Source organism: Fusarium redolens, assembly GCF_020744475.1.
Source record: "Fusarium redolens strain MPI-CAGE-AT-0023 chromosome Unknown BKA55scaffold_11, whole genome shotgun sequence".
NCBI lineage: Eukaryota > Fungi > Ascomycota > Sordariomycetes > Hypocreales > Nectriaceae > Fusarium > Fusarium redolens.
Window position 1 is genome coordinate 73,678 of NW_025763674.1, and position 18,433 is coordinate 92,110.

General features: G+C 49.9%; 8 protein-coding genes and 2 non-coding genes across 10 annotated transcripts; 5 read left to right on the forward strand and 5 right to left on the reverse strand.

The window, feature by feature from the left end:
• The first annotated feature begins 276 nt into the window (after window positions 1-276).
• Window positions 277-359, forward strand: BKA55DRAFT_t195. The gene has a single exon. It is a non-coding gene; the product is annotated as a tRNA-His (tRNA).
• Window positions 360-984: 625 nt separating this feature from the next.
• BKA55DRAFT_572885 (P-loop containing nucleoside triphosphate hydrolase protein) lies at window positions 985-2,932 on the reverse strand. The gene is made up of 4 exons (XM_046193171.1): window positions 2,486-2,932; window positions 2,361-2,432; window positions 1,818-2,303; window positions 985-1,608 (listed from the first exon to the last, which is right to left on the reverse strand). The coding sequence occupies exons 1-4, from the start codon at window positions 2,558-2,560 to the stop codon at window positions 1,057-1,059; spliced, it is 1,185 nt and encodes a 394-aa protein (XP_046047260.1). The 5' UTR covers window positions 2,561-2,932; the 3' UTR covers window positions 985-1,056.
• Window positions 2,933-2,985: 53 nt separating this feature from the next.
• On the forward strand, window positions 2,986-4,525 carry BKA55DRAFT_73364 (PPPDE putative peptidase domain-containing protein). Its single transcript, XM_046201233.1, has 2 exons — window positions 2,986-3,580; window positions 3,651-4,525. Exons 1-2 carry the CDS (start codon window positions 3,476-3,478, stop codon window positions 4,287-4,289), a joined length of 744 nt encoding a protein of 247 aa, XP_046047261.1. The 5' UTR covers window positions 2,986-3,475; the 3' UTR covers window positions 4,290-4,525.
• BKA55DRAFT_572892 (uncharacterized protein) lies at window positions 4,427-5,379 on the reverse strand. The gene has a single exon (XM_046193172.1). The coding sequence runs from the start codon at window positions 5,279-5,281 to the stop codon at window positions 4,568-4,570; it is 714 nt and encodes a 237-aa protein (XP_046047262.1). The 5' UTR covers window positions 5,282-5,379; the 3' UTR covers window positions 4,427-4,567.
• A 344-nt stretch (window positions 5,380-5,723) lies between these two features.
• On the forward strand, window positions 5,724-7,274 carry BKA55DRAFT_516586 (uncharacterized protein; the record flags this gene model as incomplete). The annotated part of the gene is made up of 2 exons (XM_046188096.1): window positions 5,724-6,547; window positions 6,599-7,274. 2 exons carry the CDS (start codon window positions 5,724-5,726, stop codon window positions 7,272-7,274), a joined length of 1,500 nt encoding a protein of 499 aa, XP_046047263.1.
• A 557-nt stretch (window positions 7,275-7,831) lies between these two features.
• BKA55DRAFT_691853 (uncharacterized protein) lies at window positions 7,832-8,486 on the reverse strand (the record flags this gene model as incomplete). Its single annotated transcript, XM_046199680.1, has 2 exons — window positions 7,832-8,291; window positions 8,350-8,486. The coding sequence occupies 2 exons, from the start codon at window positions 8,484-8,486 to the stop codon at window positions 7,832-7,834; spliced, it is 597 nt and encodes a 198-aa protein (XP_046047264.1).
• An 883-nt stretch (window positions 8,487-9,369) lies between these two features.
• BKA55DRAFT_t196 lies at window positions 9,370-9,455 on the forward strand. Its single transcript has one exon. It is a non-coding gene; the product is annotated as a tRNA-Ala (tRNA).
• A 458-nt stretch (window positions 9,456-9,913) lies between these two features.
• Window positions 9,914-11,049, forward strand: BKA55DRAFT_73475 (cytochrome b5-like heme/steroid binding domain-containing protein). Its single transcript, XM_046201267.1, has 2 exons — window positions 9,914-10,199; window positions 10,251-11,049. The coding sequence occupies exons 1-2, from the start codon at window positions 10,153-10,155 to the stop codon at window positions 10,717-10,719; spliced, it is 516 nt and encodes a 171-aa protein (XP_046047265.1). The 5' UTR covers window positions 9,914-10,152; the 3' UTR covers window positions 10,720-11,049.
• A 121-nt stretch (window positions 11,050-11,170) lies between these two features.
• BKA55DRAFT_595274 (uncharacterized protein) lies at window positions 11,171-13,938 on the reverse strand (the record flags this gene model as incomplete). Its single annotated transcript, XM_046195782.1, has 2 exons — window positions 11,171-11,353; window positions 11,407-13,938. The coding sequence occupies 2 exons, from the start codon at window positions 13,936-13,938 to the stop codon at window positions 11,171-11,173; spliced, it is 2,715 nt and encodes a 904-aa protein (XP_046047266.1).
• A 1,218-nt stretch (window positions 13,939-15,156) lies between these two features.
• On the reverse strand, window positions 15,157-18,023 carry BKA55DRAFT_691856 (vacuolar protein sorting-associated protein 35; the record flags this gene model as incomplete). The annotated part of the gene is made up of 4 exons (XM_046199681.1): window positions 15,157-15,321; window positions 15,369-15,515; window positions 15,561-17,826; window positions 17,890-18,023. The coding sequence occupies 4 exons, from the start codon at window positions 18,021-18,023 to the stop codon at window positions 15,157-15,159; spliced, it is 2,712 nt and encodes a 903-aa protein (XP_046047267.1).
• Window positions 18,024-18,433: the final 410 nt, after the last annotated feature.

Here is an 18,433-nt window from a genome sequence, read left to right on the forward strand (position 1 = left end):
CACGTCTGTTCTACCTTGCCTAGCGAAGCGTGCTTGTCGAATGGTCGCATCACCACCATACAACCTCGACATTTCACAATTCTTAGCAATAGCACTTCAATATAAGTACCATACTGATCTCTTATGCAACTGAAATAAAAAAGACAAGCCTTGACTAAGCCACGTTTGACATTCGGGGGGGCATGGTTGCTCAAAAGAAGGCGTTATACTTTTTCCCGCACGACTCACCCCATGTACATAAGCTGACTTACTGAACCAGTTTTCACAACCAAAAAAGCCGTCATCGTATAGGGGTCAGTACATCAGTTTGTGGCTCATTCGAAGCACTGAAAACGCAAGTTCGAGTCTTGCTGACGGCAAAACAATTCTTTTTTGTCATTTTTGTAAATCTGCCTTCTTTTTGGTTTAGATCTGCTGCCTTGTTATTTGTGCAGGGTTTTCTGCCCCCTCTTAACCCCACCATCGTGGAAGATGAGAGAAGCGATGATCAGGTGGGTGGGTGGAGTGGTGGGATGCTGTTGAGAAGAATGAAGCATTCTATACTGAAATAGATTGAGGTTGACTATATAATGCAGTTTATTCACTGGGTCGATTATCAGATCTTATACCTCTAGGTACTCTAATATGGCATATCATGTCTGACTTGGTTAATTGTCTACTGAATAGTCTTTTCAATAATATCCCCACTTGTCCATAGGGTAGGTAATCGATGTTGTACGAAGTTCGACAAAACCAAGGTGTTGGTTGCCACTGATATTTCAGCTGCCTCGTCCAATTCAGGGTTAATTCAAAAAGAAAGTTTGTCACACAATACAGTCACTAGGACACTACGTACATCCATTAAGTGGACGTGATACAACAGCACGCCCAGAAGCTGCACATACAAGATAGCAGAAGGGATATCACAGTCTGAGCTGAAAACCAGGTTCAGAATTTGGAGCAGTCATCACACATATAAATTATATTCATGGGACACAAACTAGATCTTCATCACATCATTGCATTTAACTTTTTTTTCTATAGACTTAAATACGCCTGGTGATTGATATCTAGAGCTTAGCTCTTGGCAGCACCAGCCTTGATGTGCAGGATATCGCCGTCCTCGACGACGTATTCCTTACCCTTGGTCATAATCTTGCCCTTGGACTTGACCTCGGACTCGTCACCAAGCTCCTTCAGGGTGTTGTAGTTGAAGACGAGAGCCTGGATGAAGGTCTTCTCGAAATCGGTATGAATGACACCGGCAGCCTGAGGCGCCTTGGTGCCAGTTCGGATGGTCCACTGTCGAACCTCATCAGGTCCAACAGTGAAGAAGCTGCCAAGCTGAAGGGTCTTGCGCATCTGAAGAATGACCTTGGGCAGGACAGATTCGGCACCAACGTTCTTCTGCTCCTCCTTAGCCTCAGCCTCGGTCTCAAATTGAGTGAGACGAGACTCATAAGAGACGGAGACGGGGATAAGAGGGTCACCCTTGGCGTTCTCGTTGATCCACTCAACAATCTTGGGAAGATGCTTGTTCTTCTTGCGAATGAAGTCCTTCTCGGACAAGTTGACGAGGTAGACAACGGGCTTGGCAGTCAGGAGGAAGAGAGGGTTGATGACCTCAATCTGGATGAGAATGTCAGTGAGGGTTCTCATAAGCTTCTCAAACGTAAACAGTTGTGTAAAGATTTGCAATCAGAGTAAAGTTTATCTCACAATGCCTCTAAGCGTTATTTAGGTGAGGCATTCGACGAGCTGGGATTAGATCAGGCCTTATGGCCTTTTGTCATCAGGAAAGCAGGGTGTGTAGAGCATAAGTAGAGAAAAATTCTTACCTCCTTGGGGCCCCAGGTACCCTTGCGGACATCCTTGCCCTGGTTGAGCCAGTCCAAGATCTTCTCAATGGTGTCCTGTTCTTGCTTGGCCTTCTTCTGCTCCAGAGACTGACCACCCATGCGGGTCTTCTTCTTCTGGTTCTCGAGGGCCTTCTCAACGAACTCAATATCCTTGAGTCGCAGCTCCTCGCTGATGATGTCAAGATCACGGGTGGGGTTCACGTCACCCTCAATGTGGATGATCTCAGCATCATCGAAGCAACGAACAACCTGGAAGATGGCATCGACAGCGCGAATGTGCGACAAGAAAGCGTTTCCAAGACCAGCACCGGTTGATGAACCGCGGGTCAGACCGGCGATATCGTAAACGGTCAAGTTGGCGGGAACAACGGACTTGGGCTTGTACTTCTCGACGAGCCAGTCGAACCGCTCATCGGGAACGACGACGCGGGCTTCCTCAGGGTCGATGGTGGCATAGGGGAAGTTCTTGATGCTGTCAGCACCCCGATACTAAAGACGGCGGATGGCGAGGGGGCTTCATACAGCTGGGTTACCGAGGTTAGACTTGGTAATGGCCTGGAAGAGAGTAGATTTGCCGACGTTAGCCAAACCGACCTGGATTATGGTTAGCACGTGGCATACATCATCGATCGAATATTGTCACGCACAATACCACTCTTCAAGTTGTTTCCAGGCCTGCCCAGGGGGATCTTCTCCTCGACGACTTGCTTCTTAGGAGGCATCTTGCGTGACTTGGCGTAGTTACGACGTTGAACGAAGAAAGCTAGGCCGAAGTTTGTGGATGGAACGTGTCCAAGAGCTGCAGAGCTTGCTGCGCGGGGTGCAAGAGGAGAAAAAGAAGTGAAGAAGATGGAAGATGTGATTGACTTCGTGGTGAAGTATTTAGGTTGGCTAGTGCCAACCTCGGACGGCTTCGAGAGCGAGAGCGACGACGAAGAAAAAGGGAAGAAGAGGAAGTTGAAGGGAGAGAAAAAAAGATTTCTCTTTTTATTTTGCGCGAGCCGAGCTTGGGGAGATGAGATGAGAATTTGTTCGTGACCCCACCTTGCTGGGGTTTAGAGAGGTTGGGCTGTGCCAAGACTTTCGGATTGTGGGAAAAGGTAGTTCCGGCTGGAATTTGAAGTCGACGTCATTGGCTGACGAAAGCAGCTTGGCATCAAGGTACCAAGCCGTGCGCAGAAGGACCCTGGATCCAGGATCCAGCGAACAGACACAGTATGTCACAGAGCATAGGCCCTGTGGTTTTAGGTGTCCGTCTTTGGAAATGCCTAACCTGAGTTACCTGAGGTTACCTAAAGTTAGTAGAGAGTAGTACAGAGACAGAGGTTTTGGATTTCGCCGGGCTTGATCTGACAGGAACGACGGGAGCTCAACCGGGCCGGCCTGTCCGATTCCTTCAGTTATTTCCTCTCCTTCACTTCTATTCATCAACCTTCAAAGTTAGAAGATACATCTTCTCTTTGTCCGCATGAATTCTTTGTCTTGTCAACTCGCCTACGTATACCAACCTACAGCACGCTATATAAGCCTTATTAGCCTACCATTTCCCCAGCTCAGCCCCGCTCACCCGTCAGCTGCGAACCCCAAAGCTTCGAGCCACTTGACGTCGCAATAGTTGCAGTGTCTGTATCTTTTGCATGATGCCGCGTCCTAAGAAGAGCTCTTCGGTGAGCAGATCTCACCGCTCAACTTTATCTTTATCCAAAACCGAGATTACTATACATGTCTATGATCTACTGCCGGTAAGTGAAGTCGCTCATACTCATCTCACTAGCTTTCATGAGCATGACGCTGATACGCGCGGCATGACAGCCCGGCCGATTATCGTCGGTATTATGGACAGTAGGCGCCTCGCTACTTCACTCAGGTGTCGTGATCAACGGAAGAGAATACGCCTATGGCGGACATGACAAAAGAGGCCTTACAGGTGTATACTGGACAAAGCCCCGGACCGAACCGCCCGGAGGCACATTTCGATGCGAGATCCTCCACGGATTCACTCTTGCGACAGAAGACGAGATTAATGCGACTTTGCAATCTGCCTCTGAAGAGTTTCTGGGTACTTCATACAATCTTCTTACCAAGAACTGCAATCATTTTACCTCTTATCTTTGCAAGAGGCTTACAGGACAGTCGGGTCCAGCATGGTTGAATCGTGCCGCCAGTATTGGAGTTGCGCTGCCTTGTGTCGTCCCTCGAGATTGGATTGAACCACCAGAATACGACACAAGCGAAGGCGCGCTGTTGGACGATTACGACAACTCGAACGAGAACTCTCATATGCTGAAAGCGACGGACCCCCATCTGCTCATGGAAAGCAACGATAGCAACGAAGATGACGAGTGGGATAGTGCAGAAGAAAGACGACGTGGCGGCAGCGGAAAGGGAAAGCAAGCCCTCCGCGATTCCGCCGGGCGCCGTTTACCACCAGCTGAAAGGGCCATCCGATGATAGAGTATAAATGAGGCTGCGGTGTTAAGTGGAGTTTGGCGTTTGGAGGTACCGTTTCCATGGATTAGCACGATACCAATGGTTGTACAGCTCAGGAGCAGATCATTCGTTTGGGAACTTGCAAGCAAAGCAAGCTGTGTCTTGTTGATTTGTATAGTACAGGTCGTACAGAGTATAGTACATTCACTTTCTCAACCTCTGCGGTGAAGTGATATTCTCACGTGAACATATTCCCAAAAATGTGCCAAAAATCCAAATCCAATCCAAATTCCAGACTTTTATAGACGTCTAGGCTTCTCACTCCTGGTACCACCAAACTTGATTCTTGTCGAATCGGCCACACGGACAATCTTGTCTCGTAGGACCTTGCCCTCGGGGCTCATCAGGACCTTCAGAGCAGCCTCTCGTCCCTGACCGAAACCTCGCAACACAACCTCTAGTCGGTTCATCTTCATGGGCCAGCCGGTGTGGATCAGTCGCTCCAGGACATACTTGGTGAGAGAGTAGGCGGAATCGAAAAGACCACGGCGAGACTTGCGGAAACCGATGTTGCCGGCCGATAGAGAGATAATTGGTTCTCGGTTGGGCTTGGTGCAAGTAATATGGGTGTTGTGCTTGTGAGAGTAGATGTGGAAGTGGTATGGCTCGAGATCGTCCTCCTTTGCCTCGACCTGTCGACGGGTATCTCTGGATAGTGTGCTCGTATCGATATTGGAAGACTTGTCAAGTGTCTGGAAGACAAGACTCTGGGAGAGGTTGGCCATGGCATTGTTGGGGGAGGGTTTCGTCTTGGACGTCTCTGAGGGACCATAGATGTTCTCTAACAGCGAGGCTGTACTGGGTCGGCTGGCCGCCCTTCTGGGTTTATCATCGCGGTTGGATTTTGTCTGGGAGATCGATCGAGCGATTTGAAATGACGACTTTGGGACGGTGGCCCGGGAGCTTTGAAAGAGCGATTGCGCCGCGAGGCGACTTGTCAATGAGCGACTCATTTTGTTCGCAATTGCCTGGTCCTGTCGTCAATTGATGATCTGCCTCTGGCAATTTTTACTCGCGGCCGTAACTTCCCCCACGGCCGGGGCTGGACGGGGAACAATTCTACCGAGGCTTTGCCGCCTCGGTGTTTGTCTTCCTTGACTTTCCGCCCCCGGACCGAGATCGCAAACCAAAATTTCGTCCGGGAATTCCACCACCTTCCACCGTCCATCTCGGCATCTCTCCAAACCCACGCCCTGTCTTTTTTTCTGGAGGGATTTGTCTCCTTGTGTTGTCGTAATAATGAACACCCTCGCAAGAAAGACGGCCTCCTCGGAGCTTGCCTTGTCACGGGCTTCTGCTCATGTCTCATCCGCTGGCAGATCTCCCGCCTACCGAAGATTAGCATCCCAGCTATCTCAGAATGTCTCCAACAACGGTGTGAGGCAACAAAGCTCAATGCTTTTCGGTTCAGTTCGATCGCCATTGAGGTCTTCTTTTGTTCCCGCCGAGCTTCGCTACTCCCCCACTTATACCGCTCAATCTCGTCTCTTCCACCTTTCCAGCCGCTTACAGCAAGAGAAGCCTCAAACTGAACAAAAACCCTCAACTGCTGCACCCACCGACGCAAAAGAGAAGAAGCCTACTGACGCTGACGCCGAGTCTGGGGCTAAGCCCGAGGAGGAGCAATCCAAGAAGACCGAGGAGGGTGAGAATGCTGAAAAGGAAGGAAAGGAAGAGGGTGAGGGTGAGGGCAAGGATAAAGACAAGAAGAAGGAGGATGCCCCTCCCCCCCCTCCTCATGGCGACAAGACCCCCTGGCAGGTATTCATGGAGACCATGAACACTGAGTTCCAGAAGTCGCAAGAATGGAACGAGTCGACGAAGCAGATCGCTGCATCTGCTAACCAATTCGCTGAGAGCGAGGGTGTGCGACGTGCTCGCGAGGCCTACGAGAAGTCCACTGGCGCTGTTTCCTCGACTCTTGGAAAGGGTGCCAAGGTCACTGCCGGGGCCATTGGCAAGGGTGCTTCTTGGACTTGGGATACTTCAGTCGTCAAGGGTGTGCGCAAGGCCGCTAATGTCACTGGAGATGCCGTGGACAAGGCTACCCAGCCTATCCGAAACACAGAGGCTTATAAGAACGTCAAGGATGTCATTGACGACGGCAGCTCCTCACGATACGGTGGCTGGGTTGAGAAGGAGGAGCGCAGGAAACGCCGGGAGGCACTCGACAAGCAGCGGGGTTACAAGGCGCCTCCACCTATGGAAGAGGACATTAAGTGAGTATCTTTACGACTTCTCTCATTTGAATTTGGTCTAACAAGAGATAGCGCTGGTACCAGTGTTACTGTTCACAAGGATGCGGCTTGGAAGGAGGCTTGGAGAGATTTCCGCGACCAGAACAAGTATGTGCAAGGACTTTTCAGCTTGAGGGGCAAGTATGAGGAGTCTGAGAACCCTCTCGTATCGACCGCTCGAAGTATCACCGACCGCATCGGAGGCTTCTTCGCCGAGAACGAGACTGCCATGGTCATCAAGAAGTTCAGATCCATGGACCCCAACTTCCAAACAGAGCCTTTCCTCCAGGAGCTTCGAGAGTACATCCTTCCTGAGGTGTTGGATGCTTACGTCAAGGGTGATGCCGAGACACTGAAGCTGTGGCTTTCTGCCGCCCAGTACTCTGTATACGAGGCCCTCACCAAGCAATACCTACAGGCTGGCATGAAATCGGACGGAAAGATTCTAGATATTCGAAATGTCGACATTCTAAGAGCCCGCATGCTCGACCCTGGTGAGGTTCCTGTCTTCATCATCACCTGCCGCACGCAAGAGGTTCACGTCTACCGCAATGCCAAGACGAATGAGCTTGCTGCCGGTATGGAGGACAAGGTCCAGCTGGTGACTTATGCCATCGGTATCACACGAGTACCAGAAGATGTCAACAATCCTGAGACAAGGGGCTGGCGTCTGATTGAGATGCAAAAGAGTGGACGAGACTGGTACTAAAAGAAACAGTCATTTTAACGCGGCGTCAAGGGGTTGGGGATCTGCCTTTGTTGGATACCTACGAGATGAGAAGGAATTGAAGGCGAACACGGGAGCATCGCCTAATATGTGTTAATTACTGTAAAATATGTGCTATCATGTGAAAATATCAGGGCGGGCTCTCGACACGAAAAACAACACCAACACCAACACCACCAACACAACACAAAACAACGTATCACTACCAAACAAAACAAGCATTTTCTGGAGAATGGGTTCGGGGCTGTTAAACAGCAAAAAATGACTACTACCACGCCGCTCTGCTTGCCTCAGGAAGAGGCTCTTTTTATGTATGATTATGGAGGGGAATAGGGGCATTGGGCCGGGCATCATTGGTGGGAGGAAGATGGACTTATAGACATGTTCAAAAGTTGCCTTGGTTTTCAAGGTCGGTGCAATCTATCTAGGCGTATAGCCGAAACAGTTCAAACAACCATTATCTTGTCCCCTCAACAAAGTGATACCCGCTTGCTCGGTTCAATCTTGTAGAACAGTCCAGTCTTCATATATCATCAAACTCATGCTCCTTGGCCATCTCGTTTCTCCCTCAAGATCCTTCTGACCTCCATCAACTCCTTACCTAGCAAATTCTCACCCCATGACTCTCTCGCAGCATGTGCATCAGCAGCTTTGAACCCAACGCCCCAAATCCGATCAAATGGACTCGCCTCGACAAGTTCTCTATCACCCGTGTTGATCAACATATCTGCTAGAGAACCATCGATGGGCTGGTGTAATGAATCTGCTTGACTGGCACCAGGCGTGCCTTTCTTGAAACCCTCCTCTGTGATAGCACGCGTGAACTTGAGGATGTTGCCCTTTCGGGCTATGTCACGTCGATGCTTGAGCCATACTGTTTCGTCAAAGTTCTTCACCTTGCGGCCGAGAGACTTGACTTTTCGTGGATGGGCTGTCTTGAGGATCTCAACAGCGGTGGCTTGGTCGTTGAATAGGATGGCTTTTTGATGCATCATGTAACTTAAGAACGTCAACATTCACCTTGAATAGAGTATTCAGTAGAATTGACGGCACTCACTGCTCTGCTGATTTGTATGTCTTTTTCTCATCCTGATCATCCTTGAAAGGACAATAATACCATTGCGATAGATATCCTGTTTCTGGGTCTGTTTCTCGCCAGAAATACACTGGACCGGGATCTGATGTTGTAGCCATTTTTTTACTGAGTAGCGATGAATAGTGATCCGAGAATTAAAAAGAAGAGTTGATGAGATTCGGTGCATCTTTATCGTTCGTGTGGGTTGAAAGTGCACGCTGTGACCGTGAATGAGGCTGTGGCTGGGTATTGGCTGTTGAGTCAGACGGGGAAGCCAAGGTTGACTTTCTTCCTGTTGCTTTTTCACGGTTGACCGCTGCCAAAATCATGCAACAGCCATCTTATTAGTCGTGAAGCCCAGGTTGATGCTATTTTTGAGGCTCGAGTGTCCTAGTAGTAATACCTAGGTAAGCTGTCTTACATGGGGCACGTAGTACAGATATGCACCACTCTCGTGTCCTCCGTGTGATATCGGCAATACTAACAAAGAGGCAGCTTAAGCCTAAGATGAAAATGACTACCTGATGGACCACTTACTTTAGAGGCTTTTTGTTATATGATTCTATATGACTTTCGGTGTGAGTCATGCATGACTGGATGTAGATGGAGTTTAATACTCACGGTAGAGAGTGGCTAAGAGTATGAAGGGTGCAGATACCAAGCCCATAGTTTGTTTGAGTATACAAATGAGTACCCTTCACAAAAGGGATTATACATTAGACATAGACCTTTGATTACTGATTATGTAGCATGTCTATCTCTTATGAACTCCACATGAGTAAGTCCATTGACGCATGAGCCATGGTCATGACCACTCGAGTTAGGCGGCCCAGAAGCGGGCGTTGATGATGAAACCGATAGCAAGCTTAAAGCTCAGAATATCCAAGAGGCATGCACTGAGATTTGCATAACTGGAAAGCCACTTGCTGGTTAACAAACTGGCTGATATTGTCAATTCCAATGATATAGTGTAAGCTAAGACAGCCGCTAATATCCAACATCGGGGGCTTGGTGTAGGGGTATCACGTTCGCTTTGCATTGTTTCGGATGCTTGCGAAAGGCCGGGGGTTCAAATCCCTCAGCCTCCATTTTTTGCCTTTTCCACGTTGACAATCCTTCTCGCAAGATTCTTTTTTGCTTGATATTATACCGCTCGATAAAGTCGACCATGAAGAAAACCGTTATTTATGCAGCTGTGTCTGGTTCCGAGCTCTCAAGCTCACTTATGTTCCTGGTGATGTCTATAGCGGCGAAATCACCATCTCTGGCATTAATAGGTAGTTATTCAAAGCTTCGGATGAAATAAGAATGGAGATTTCTACTGGCACTGAAGCTTCAATGCTCAGCTTCTCTTGTCTTAGTAGCTTCATACAATGCTGTTGAGCTTCCGAACTTCATACTCAGTACCACGTAGTTGCCCCTCATGTCAGCATCTCGACTGCATGGAGCTCTGACCGAGTGTTCTTTGAATCATGACAACACGGTGTCTTGAGATGAATCACGTTTGACATTAAATCATGGTAAAAAGCATGCTTGAGCAATATCAAATGTAAAAGTCCTCATAGACCAGTTGCCGGAAATATTACCGGAGGCTCCGAAGCGAACTTCCGCCCAAAACGCCGCGCCGGAGCATAAAGTGGGGGAGAACCCCAAGGAACCACCGGGAGCTACGGGGACCCCATCACTTTCTTACCTTTGTTCTCCAACGTCCGACAAACACCTTCAATCAACCACCTCAGCTCAAGTCAATACTCCAGACACATCGCAATTAAAGACATCGCCAAGATGGAGCACGTCGAGCAACACATGGCTCACCAAGCCAGCCAAGAAACGTATGTCTTTCCACTCTCTACTCTTCAACATTCATCACTAACTCTTCCCAGCGCATCGCTCTTCACACCCCTCAACCTGATCCTCCTCAGCGCCGTCCTATACACAACCTACTCCATGCTCCGCTCCTCGCCACCTCCATCCCTCCCCCGCGACACGCCGTCAACCGTCTTCAAAACCTACACTCCACACACTCTTCTCCCCTTCAACGGCGAGGAGGATCGACCTGTCTTTCTCGCCGTGCGCGGCCGCGTTTTCGACGTCTCGCCGGGTCGTAACTTCTACGGCCCTGGTGGTCCTTATAGCAACTTTGCCGGTCGCGATGCGAGTCGAGGTCTTGCGTGTGGTAGTTTTGATGAAGATATGTTAACAAAGGACCTGGATGGTCCGCTTGATAAGCTGGAGGGACTCGATGCGGAGCAGATGGAGGCGCTGCAGGGTTGGGAGGAGAGGTTCTTGGAGAAGTACAACGTTGTTGGAAAGCTGGTTTCTGTGCAGGACTACGAGGCTCAGAAGGCTTAAGAGATCAACTTGACCGTCGAGCGATGCGATCACGAAGCATATCTTGGAGCAAAAGTAACATGACGGAATATATCAGGGTACATGAGCGACTCGCATTCCTTCATTACTATAACTATAACAAAGAAAAAAAACATCCCATCTACCCAGTCAGGGCGATCAGACACATACCATCACTCTATCCCGACTAGTTGCCTCAACAAGTCCTACCCTACCCAAGAAAAGAAAAGCTTAGAAAAGCAGGGTTCCACGTAAACCAAACTCCGTGCAATGCCTCCTGTACATTTTTGCGTGAAAGGGCTGCCACGCGGTGTGTCCTGAATCAGAAACCAAAACACTATGTATATCCTGTAAAAGAAAAAAACAACAATGGCCAGCTTGCCTAGACTCAGATCGATATAAAAAGGGAAACAAAGAGAGGGCTTTTTATCGCTGCTCAAATCATACACGTGCTTTATTGCATCTCTAAGATCGTTGCTGCTTTGCGAAGAAGCGCTGCCGTCTTGGCAACGATAGGTTTGGCGGCTTTCCAGTCTCCCTCCTCGATGCTGTCACGAATAGCAGGGAAGATGGCTCCGTCGTTGGACCAAGCCTCTGGTCCGAAGACGACGTTCTTGAACTGTGTTCGGCTGGGAATCTAGAGATAGGGTTAGCTTATATCTTTCAGTCAGTCTCATGAGGGGAACTTACACCACCACCGATTTCAATGTCCAGTAACGCCGTCTCAAAATATGCCATCTTGTTGTTGTATGCAAGTCGAGAGGCACCAATATCGTTGGCCTCCCAGCCTCCGTTGCCCAAGACCTCGCGGTCCCAGTCCATTTCCCACTTCTCGAATGTGGCGACGTTGTGTTGGATAAGTGTTACAGCATCCTTAAGCTCCTTGAATGCGTCTTGCTCGCCCTTGGGCTGGCCGTTCATGTGCTTAAGTGCCCACTTCTCGAGATCTTTAACCCATTGACCCAGTCTCTGTGCATACCAGCCCATATCAAACGGCATGATGGGCCGGTCAGCCATGTCGAGAATGAGAAGAGCTATAACTTGTCCCATTGCGCCGTGATACTCGAAATCGGGATCGATGAAGTTGTCTACCAAACCAATCTTGTCGTAGCTTGAGTGGTGAGGGACCTGACTGCCTCTAAAGGCCAAATCGAGTGAACTTGTTCCCGCGATATCTTGGAATGGAATGTGGTCACCACGTCCCTCAGGTTGCTTGAGTTCGGCATGGCTTTGATCCCAAAGGTCCTTCAATGTACTGTTAGTAGAGGGGTCGATAACTCGGCCCAGGGCATGAAGGAGAGACTTTCGGAACACAGGCGATCCAGAAGCATGCAGGTCTTTTCCAACAACGGCGGCCCCAAGATTGAGGTAAGCAAAGGCATTGTCACGTAGGGCCTCTGAGTTATGCTCGACATATTCAGTTGAGCCGATCAGGTTGTACGCAGAAGCATCCCAAGACATGAATTCGATGGTCCTCAACGGCCTCCAGCCTCGCTGTACAAGATCTCCGAAGATTCGAGCCATCTCAATCATGACAGCTGTACCTGAGTGGGGGTCCGTTGCACCAAAAGCCCAAGAATCTCGCTGATTGCCGATAATTATAGACTTGGACGTCTGCTCCATGCCATTGATTCGACCATAAACATTCCAGATAGTGTGCAATGAATCCTCGTCTTGCTCGTTCTTCAAGCGCACAATTGGCGACTTCTCACTGCCGGTCCACCACTCAACGTCTGGGACACCACCTTCCCACTTGTTAGGCACCTTTTCGCCGTGGCCCTTGAGATGCTGTAGTAGGACCTTGGCATCTCTCCATGCGAGAGGAAGACTGGGGATACTGACAAGTCCATTGGCCTTGTCGAGTGTGATTCGCTGATCGCCCTTGCTACCATAACCAGGCGACAAGGGGTCACCAATTCCCCAGTTTGTGAGACCGACAGAGCCTCTTTGAACACCATCTGAGGGCATATACACTCCTTCAGGAGCCACAACACCCTTCTTGAAACCGTCGTCCGCAGGGTCGGAGTAGATGAGACAGCCAGCAAAGCCCGCCAGCTCGGCTGCCTTGACCTTGAGAGCTTGATTTTCCAGAGGACCACCATTTTTCACCAGCGCAATAGCTCCTGTGACATTGAAACCTTTGCTTGTAAGATACTTGAAGTCGTCTCTCGTACCATAGTTGGCGTAAATTAGGGGTCCCTTGACGTCTCCCGACTTGGAGTATCCGTGAAAGGCGTAGGTTTGTCGACCTGCTGTCTCGCCTCCAACTTCCTCTTCTTCTAGCTTAGCCGTCCATTTGGCCTTCTTGAGATCCTTATCGTCCATGATCTGCACCACACGACCGTCCTTGCGGGGATAGTTGAGATAAACCTGATACTCATCCATCATCACTTCGTCCAGTAATGCCCTACTAAACATGGCTTGGACATCCAAAGCGGTCGCATAATCACCCTCGGTACCGGCAATATGGGCGTAATTCGAAAAGTGCTGTACTGAGGCGCGCATCCTCATAGGATCAACCGTACGGAGCAGATGGGCTCTGAGGTCCTCAGGGTTGAAACGGAAGCCACCTCCTAATCGATCTGACAAACCACCGAACATATCGCTGGCGAATAGCAGATAGAAGAATCCCAATATAATTGTGAGCGCCAAAATGCGCACACAAAATAAGATGACGGTTGTTTTGTCCACCTTCGGTATGTTCCACCTCCTCGTTGTCTGGCTTGGCGTCTCCTCATTCTCACCCGTGGCATTCTCGGCGCTGTCGGCAGCTGGCGCATCAGCTCGTTGAGGTAATTGTATGCGTAATCGTGGTAATCTCGGCCTCCAGGACCATTTCCACCGTGGTAGAGTTAAATATGACCCTATTCGCTTCCCCCACTGAGAGCCTCGGGATCGGTCGGGTTCTTCGATCTCCATCTCCTGCATCTCGCGTCGAACCTGCGCGGCTTCATGGTCACTCTCGCTATCGCTGGCCCATAAACTGTCCTCATCGTCGGTCTCTACTGTTGGTGGTCGATAACCGTCGGGCCTGCGGGAGGAACTGGCGCCACTCGAATGTTGTAGGAGACCTTGTGATTCCGCCTCTGTTGCATTACGCTCGTTTGTTGGAGACCTCGGAGTAGGAGCCCAATCATCTGGATCGTAATGACTACCACTGGCCACGGCCTGATCGTACGTGGGCGGTATAGGATCATAGAAAGGAGCCTTTTCGGAAGGCATGTTGATGGTGATTGAGCGCTAACCGCGCCCTCGGTTGCCGTATATTCAATCCGATAGAAGCTGGTTCAGGCGTGTCACAAAGCAGTCGAGATAAACAGTGCCATTCGCTGAAGGTGATTAGATAAAAAGGAGCGGGCGAATCGGGGTTTCGATCGATCGATACGAAGCAATTAAGATGAGCCAGATGCAAGCACGAAAGGAGCGTCAAGAAAGAGAGACAAGAGACAGACGCCAGAAGCGCACCGCCAAACTAACAAGTCCAGGCTTAAGCTCTGACTCGAAATGTTGGTGAATGGGAAAAAAGAAGGGGAGAAAAGGCTGAGATGATTAAAGTCAAAGTACCAAGTTACGTTGTTGGCTGCAGGTAGGTACAGTAAGTGCAAGTCCAATGCGCTGCGACGGGGGGGATGATGGCGAACCTAATGGAGTGTCCACGTAAGGTAGGGGACCGGAGTCCACTGTAACTATAACCCGCCGGTTAGTACGGAGTAAGAAGAAGACACCAGACAAAGTTGGTCGAGGTCTTAAGTGGCTGAGTTGATCCGAGAGACTTGGCAAGCCTTGGCCTTTGGAAACTTTGACGAAATGCCAGTAAAAATACTATACAGATACTATAGCTCGCTCCTCTTCTTTTGACCAAACTACACGTGAAATATAATTCATACTAACACTATCTATGTATCTATCTCAGAGGCATCCAAGGAGCTGACCAGGCCCTGGCCTTGTCTTGTCTCGGCTCTCTCAATCAATCACTCACTCTCCTGAATCCGCCCGTGCACGCCACCAGGATTACCCCACAAAAGCTGGGATAAGGAGACGGCCTAACTTGGACAGGGAGGTGATGTGCGTATTATCGCTTTGCTTCTGGACTCGAGGTAAAGTTAGGGACGTGTCAGCTAATTTGTTCAGCCGTAATTCGAGATAAAGAATGTATAGTAAGCCCAAAAATAGCCGAAGCCTCGCCCACGCAATACTGTCTGAGAGTTACATAGTCCATATATCACTCAATCAGGGGTTGGTGATAGTGACTTTCCAAAACTCTCACTGTCGCAGGAGACTCAGCTCGGCTTCACCGCGCATATCATCAATTTTTGGGAAAAGTTTACATATATACAACTAGTGGTCCTGCTACCTCCTCAATTCATGCAGGCTAAACATTATCTATCGCTATGCCGCTCAATCACCTTCTCTTTCTTCCAATCACCAGTGAATTAGACCTTAGTTCGGTGTCAAAACGACGCCCTCATATTGTCGACTTCGAATGTTCTCCAATGTCTGGTGGAAGTGCCGGCGGCTGTTCTCAACTGAAGCAGAATCTTGTTGGTTGCCAGCCAGATTGGAGTGAATGAGTTCAATGAGACCATTGAGATATTTGGTTGTGACCTGCCCGAGTCAGCAAATGCTTCAACCGTTCCATGAGCGAGACTTACTGATTCGTTTTGTTGGTCAAAGTAATACACATAGCGGTCTAGAATCTCAACAAAGAGCTCAATCGATGTGGCCGTCTCCATGCAGGAATCGGCAACACGAAGGGCACGCTGAAGACATTCAAGTACTCGCTTACCATCACGGTAAAGCTATGCAAATTAGCTGAGGTCCTTTACACATGAATTGGTACATACCTCTGTTTCTTCCGACTCGCCGTTAGACACCATGGGAGTCGCCCACCACAAGTGACTCGCCAGATACACAGCGCGACATTGATCGGGCTTGCGTAGCAGCTTGCTACCGTGCTGTGCGCACTTGGTGATGAGAGTGTCGTAATTCTCCTTTCCAAAGTTGCGTGTCTGGTGAAGTGCAGTAGCAATCACACAGACAGCCTGGAACTGAGCTTTCGAATCTGACACAGCCTCCTCATACACTGTGAACGCTTGCGCAAAGAATTCATACGCAACCTCTTCAAACCCGGTCAGATCGGCCGTTTGACCAGCAGAGGCAAAGAGACGCAGCGCCATCTCTGCAGCCCCAGAGCCGTTAACACGGGTGTACAACGTGCTGAGCGCCGAGTGCATAAACTTGAACAGAGCATTACTCTGCGTCTCCCAGTTGTCGTCAAAGTGCTCACGCTGCTTGAACTTTCGCGCCAACTTCATGCATGCTGTGATAAGAGGTGGCGTTGTCGTGCGGATACGCTCGTTTCCTTCTGAGTACGCCTTTCTTGTCATTTGAAGCAACTTGAACTGAGTATCGTTGTCCTCGGCTTGTAGCAAGTGCACGATCCTGGCGAGCCATCCCTGCTCCTCCATTGTCTCGTCTGTCTCCACGGGGCGTCGTTGGGCAACACCCGGGTATCCTTGAGGCGCCTGGGAACCCTCCTTGATGAGAACCTTCAGTACCTCCAACACGTTCTCGAGCTGTTCCGTAGTTGAGATCTTGGTCTGGTTTTTGAGCAAAGTGCGAGCGACGCCACCAGCAACGGCTCGGCGGGTAGGGTATGATTGCGACTGGAACAGAGGAACGTAGGTAGGAAGAGACAAAGCAGTAAAAGTGGAAACATATCGGTTAAGGGGTGCTTGGAGGAGAGCAAGCAAGCTCTGCTGAGCAGGAGGCGAGTGAAGGTCGGCATTGTTAATGTTCTCCCGAACCTTGGTAGTTGCGTAAGCCAGGATCTGGTCAACGTAGTCCAGTCTGTCGGGATAAATGTTAAGCGCAAGGTTGCAAAGTGACACCAGGAGAGCAATAATATCTTGCACAGGAAGATGCTGGGCCTCCACCAGGTTCTTGACCTGGGCGAAGAAAACCTCGTAAAGCTGTACGGTGTCTGTAATTGACCCTTGACCGTTCACAGCGGTGGTTTCTGTATCCGCAACTGAAGGTGTAGACTCGGCGAGTGTGCTAGAGTCGTCGTTGCTGCTCTCGCCAGCAGTTTCCTCGGAAGTCTCATCAGTGGCCTTGGCTGTAGACTCCTCACCCTCGGGTGTCTTGTCGGCATCGGCGGATTCAGCATCTTCACTAGACTCACCCGACTTGCCATCAGCTTCAGATTGCTTGGGCTCTGAAGGTGTGGCTGTCGATGCTTCTTTTTGAAGGTTAACCTTCTCCAACAGTTTTGCCAACGCATCCGCCTCAATTTGAGCTCTATCATCCGACTTGTCCTCCGGTCCATCGCGTTCAGCATATTCAGACAATCGATCCATCAGACCAATCACAATAGCCTTGACGTTGACATGGGGGTTGAGGCGTGAAACAGCACCAAGGAATTGGTCCAAGGTGTGCAGGTGGAATTCGTCCGGGAAAACTTGCGTAATCACCTCAAGGAGATACTCTTGGGCGAGAACGTCCCTGCATTGAACCACCTGCTCTAGCAGAGGTGCTAGAATACTAGACTTATACGTTTCAAGATCAACGAGCTGACTTAGGCGTACGATATTGCTGCCAACTAGTAGCTGCAGTTCCTTTCGCTCTCGAATTCGCTGCTCGCGCTCTCTTGAGTGGCCTTGGTGTTGTAGTCGAACCCATAGTTTATTCATCTCGACGAAGTTTGTAAGAACGAAGTTGATGGAGTCGCTAATGTTGCCTTCAGGACCGTCACTCTCAGTAGTCGGCAGGTAGTCTCTTGCTTGACCAGACAGGTAATATCGGAGGAAGAGTCCACGAATAGGATGCTGAACACCTCGGCTCATGTCCATCATGTCCTTCATGAGCTCCTTAACGGGCGCATCTTCAATGGCCATGTAGGCGGTTCCCACTGTAATCATAAGATACAATCGTGGAACGATGTTGCCTGCATACTGGACGAGCTCGTAAAGGTCGGCTAGGTGGTTGACAGGGTGGTTTTCGCGAAGATGAACAGACAAGTATCGCAAGGCGTCGAAAACTGACATGTACAGCTCGTAGTATTGCTTGGGCCCAAGACTGCTTGTGCGAAGCTCAGAAACCAGAGTCGAGCTATGAGAGTCAGCGCTGCCATTCAGGGGACCGAGCTATCTGTCGCGGCAATCATATACATACCAGCATTTGAGCGCATCCATTAGCTTTCCAGGAGTATCGAGACATTTGCGCATAAGGGACGTCTGCTGTCGCACGGCAACGAGAGCATCTTCAAGCAGACGAGCCTGGTCCTCGGGGGGAGCTGGCGTGGCCATCTTGTCGGACTATGACGGCGGGGTAGCTCGGAGCAGGTCAAGACAAGCCAAACTCCTAGCAATTCACTAGAATGCGACCGTGATAGACGCAATGGTGAAGGAGATGGCAGCGGGAGTCGGAGTCGCGCGGAGTTGAAGGGTTGTCGTCGATAGGTTGCGCCGCATACAAGGCGCAGAACGAACGGGTGCGATGACGATACGGGGGAGGCTGAGATAATGGATTGGATGGGTTGAGGTGGGCCTGAGCTCCGCTGGAAGACAGCGGATAATGGCGCTGTACCAGTTTGTCTTTAGGCGGCAGGGGCTCTAGGTCCGTCCCAGCCACCCGAACGGACTCTCAATTCTTGAAAATTAAGATGCACGGCGCAAGGACTCATCACGTGGTGTCAGGCAGTCGTTTCTGCGTTTAA

What these genes read in the sequence shown, in the direction of transcription:
- BKA55DRAFT_572892 (XM_046193172.1), bottom strand. Translation starts at nt 5,281, where the DNA reads ATGAGTCGCTCATTGACAAGTCGCCTCGCGGCGCAATCGCTCTTTCAA.
- BKA55DRAFT_73364 (XM_046201233.1), top strand. Translation starts at nt 3,476, where the DNA reads ATGATGCCGCGTCCTAAGAAGAGCTCTTCGGTGAGCAGATCTCACCGC. An exon ending in ATGTCTATGATCTACTGCCG is followed by an intron (nt 3,581 to 3,650) that starts GTAAGTGAAGTC and finishes GCGGCATGACAG; the next exon opens with CCCGGCCGATTATCGTCGGT.
- BKA55DRAFT_73475 (XM_046201267.1), top strand. Translation starts at nt 10,153, where the DNA reads ATGGAGCACGTCGAGCAACACATGGCTCACCAAGCCAGCCAAGAAAC. An exon ending in CACCAAGCCAGCCAAGAAAC is followed by an intron (nt 10,200 to 10,250) that starts GTATGTCTTTCC and finishes AACTCTTCCCAG; the next exon opens with CGCATCGCTCTTCACACCCC.
- BKA55DRAFT_572885 (XM_046193171.1), bottom strand. Translation starts at nt 2,560, where the DNA reads ATGCCTCCTAAGAAGCAAGTCGTCGAGGAGAAGATCCCCCTGGGCAGG. An exon ending in CTAACCTCGGTAACCCAGCT is followed by an intron (nt 2,304 to 2,360) that starts GTATGAAGCCCC and finishes GACAGCATCAAG; the next exon opens with AACTTCCCCTATGCCACCAT. An exon ending in GTACCTGGGGCCCCAAGGAG is followed by an intron (nt 1,609 to 1,817) that starts GTAAGAATTTTT and finishes ATTCTCATCCAG; the next exon opens with ATTGAGGTCATCAACCCTCT.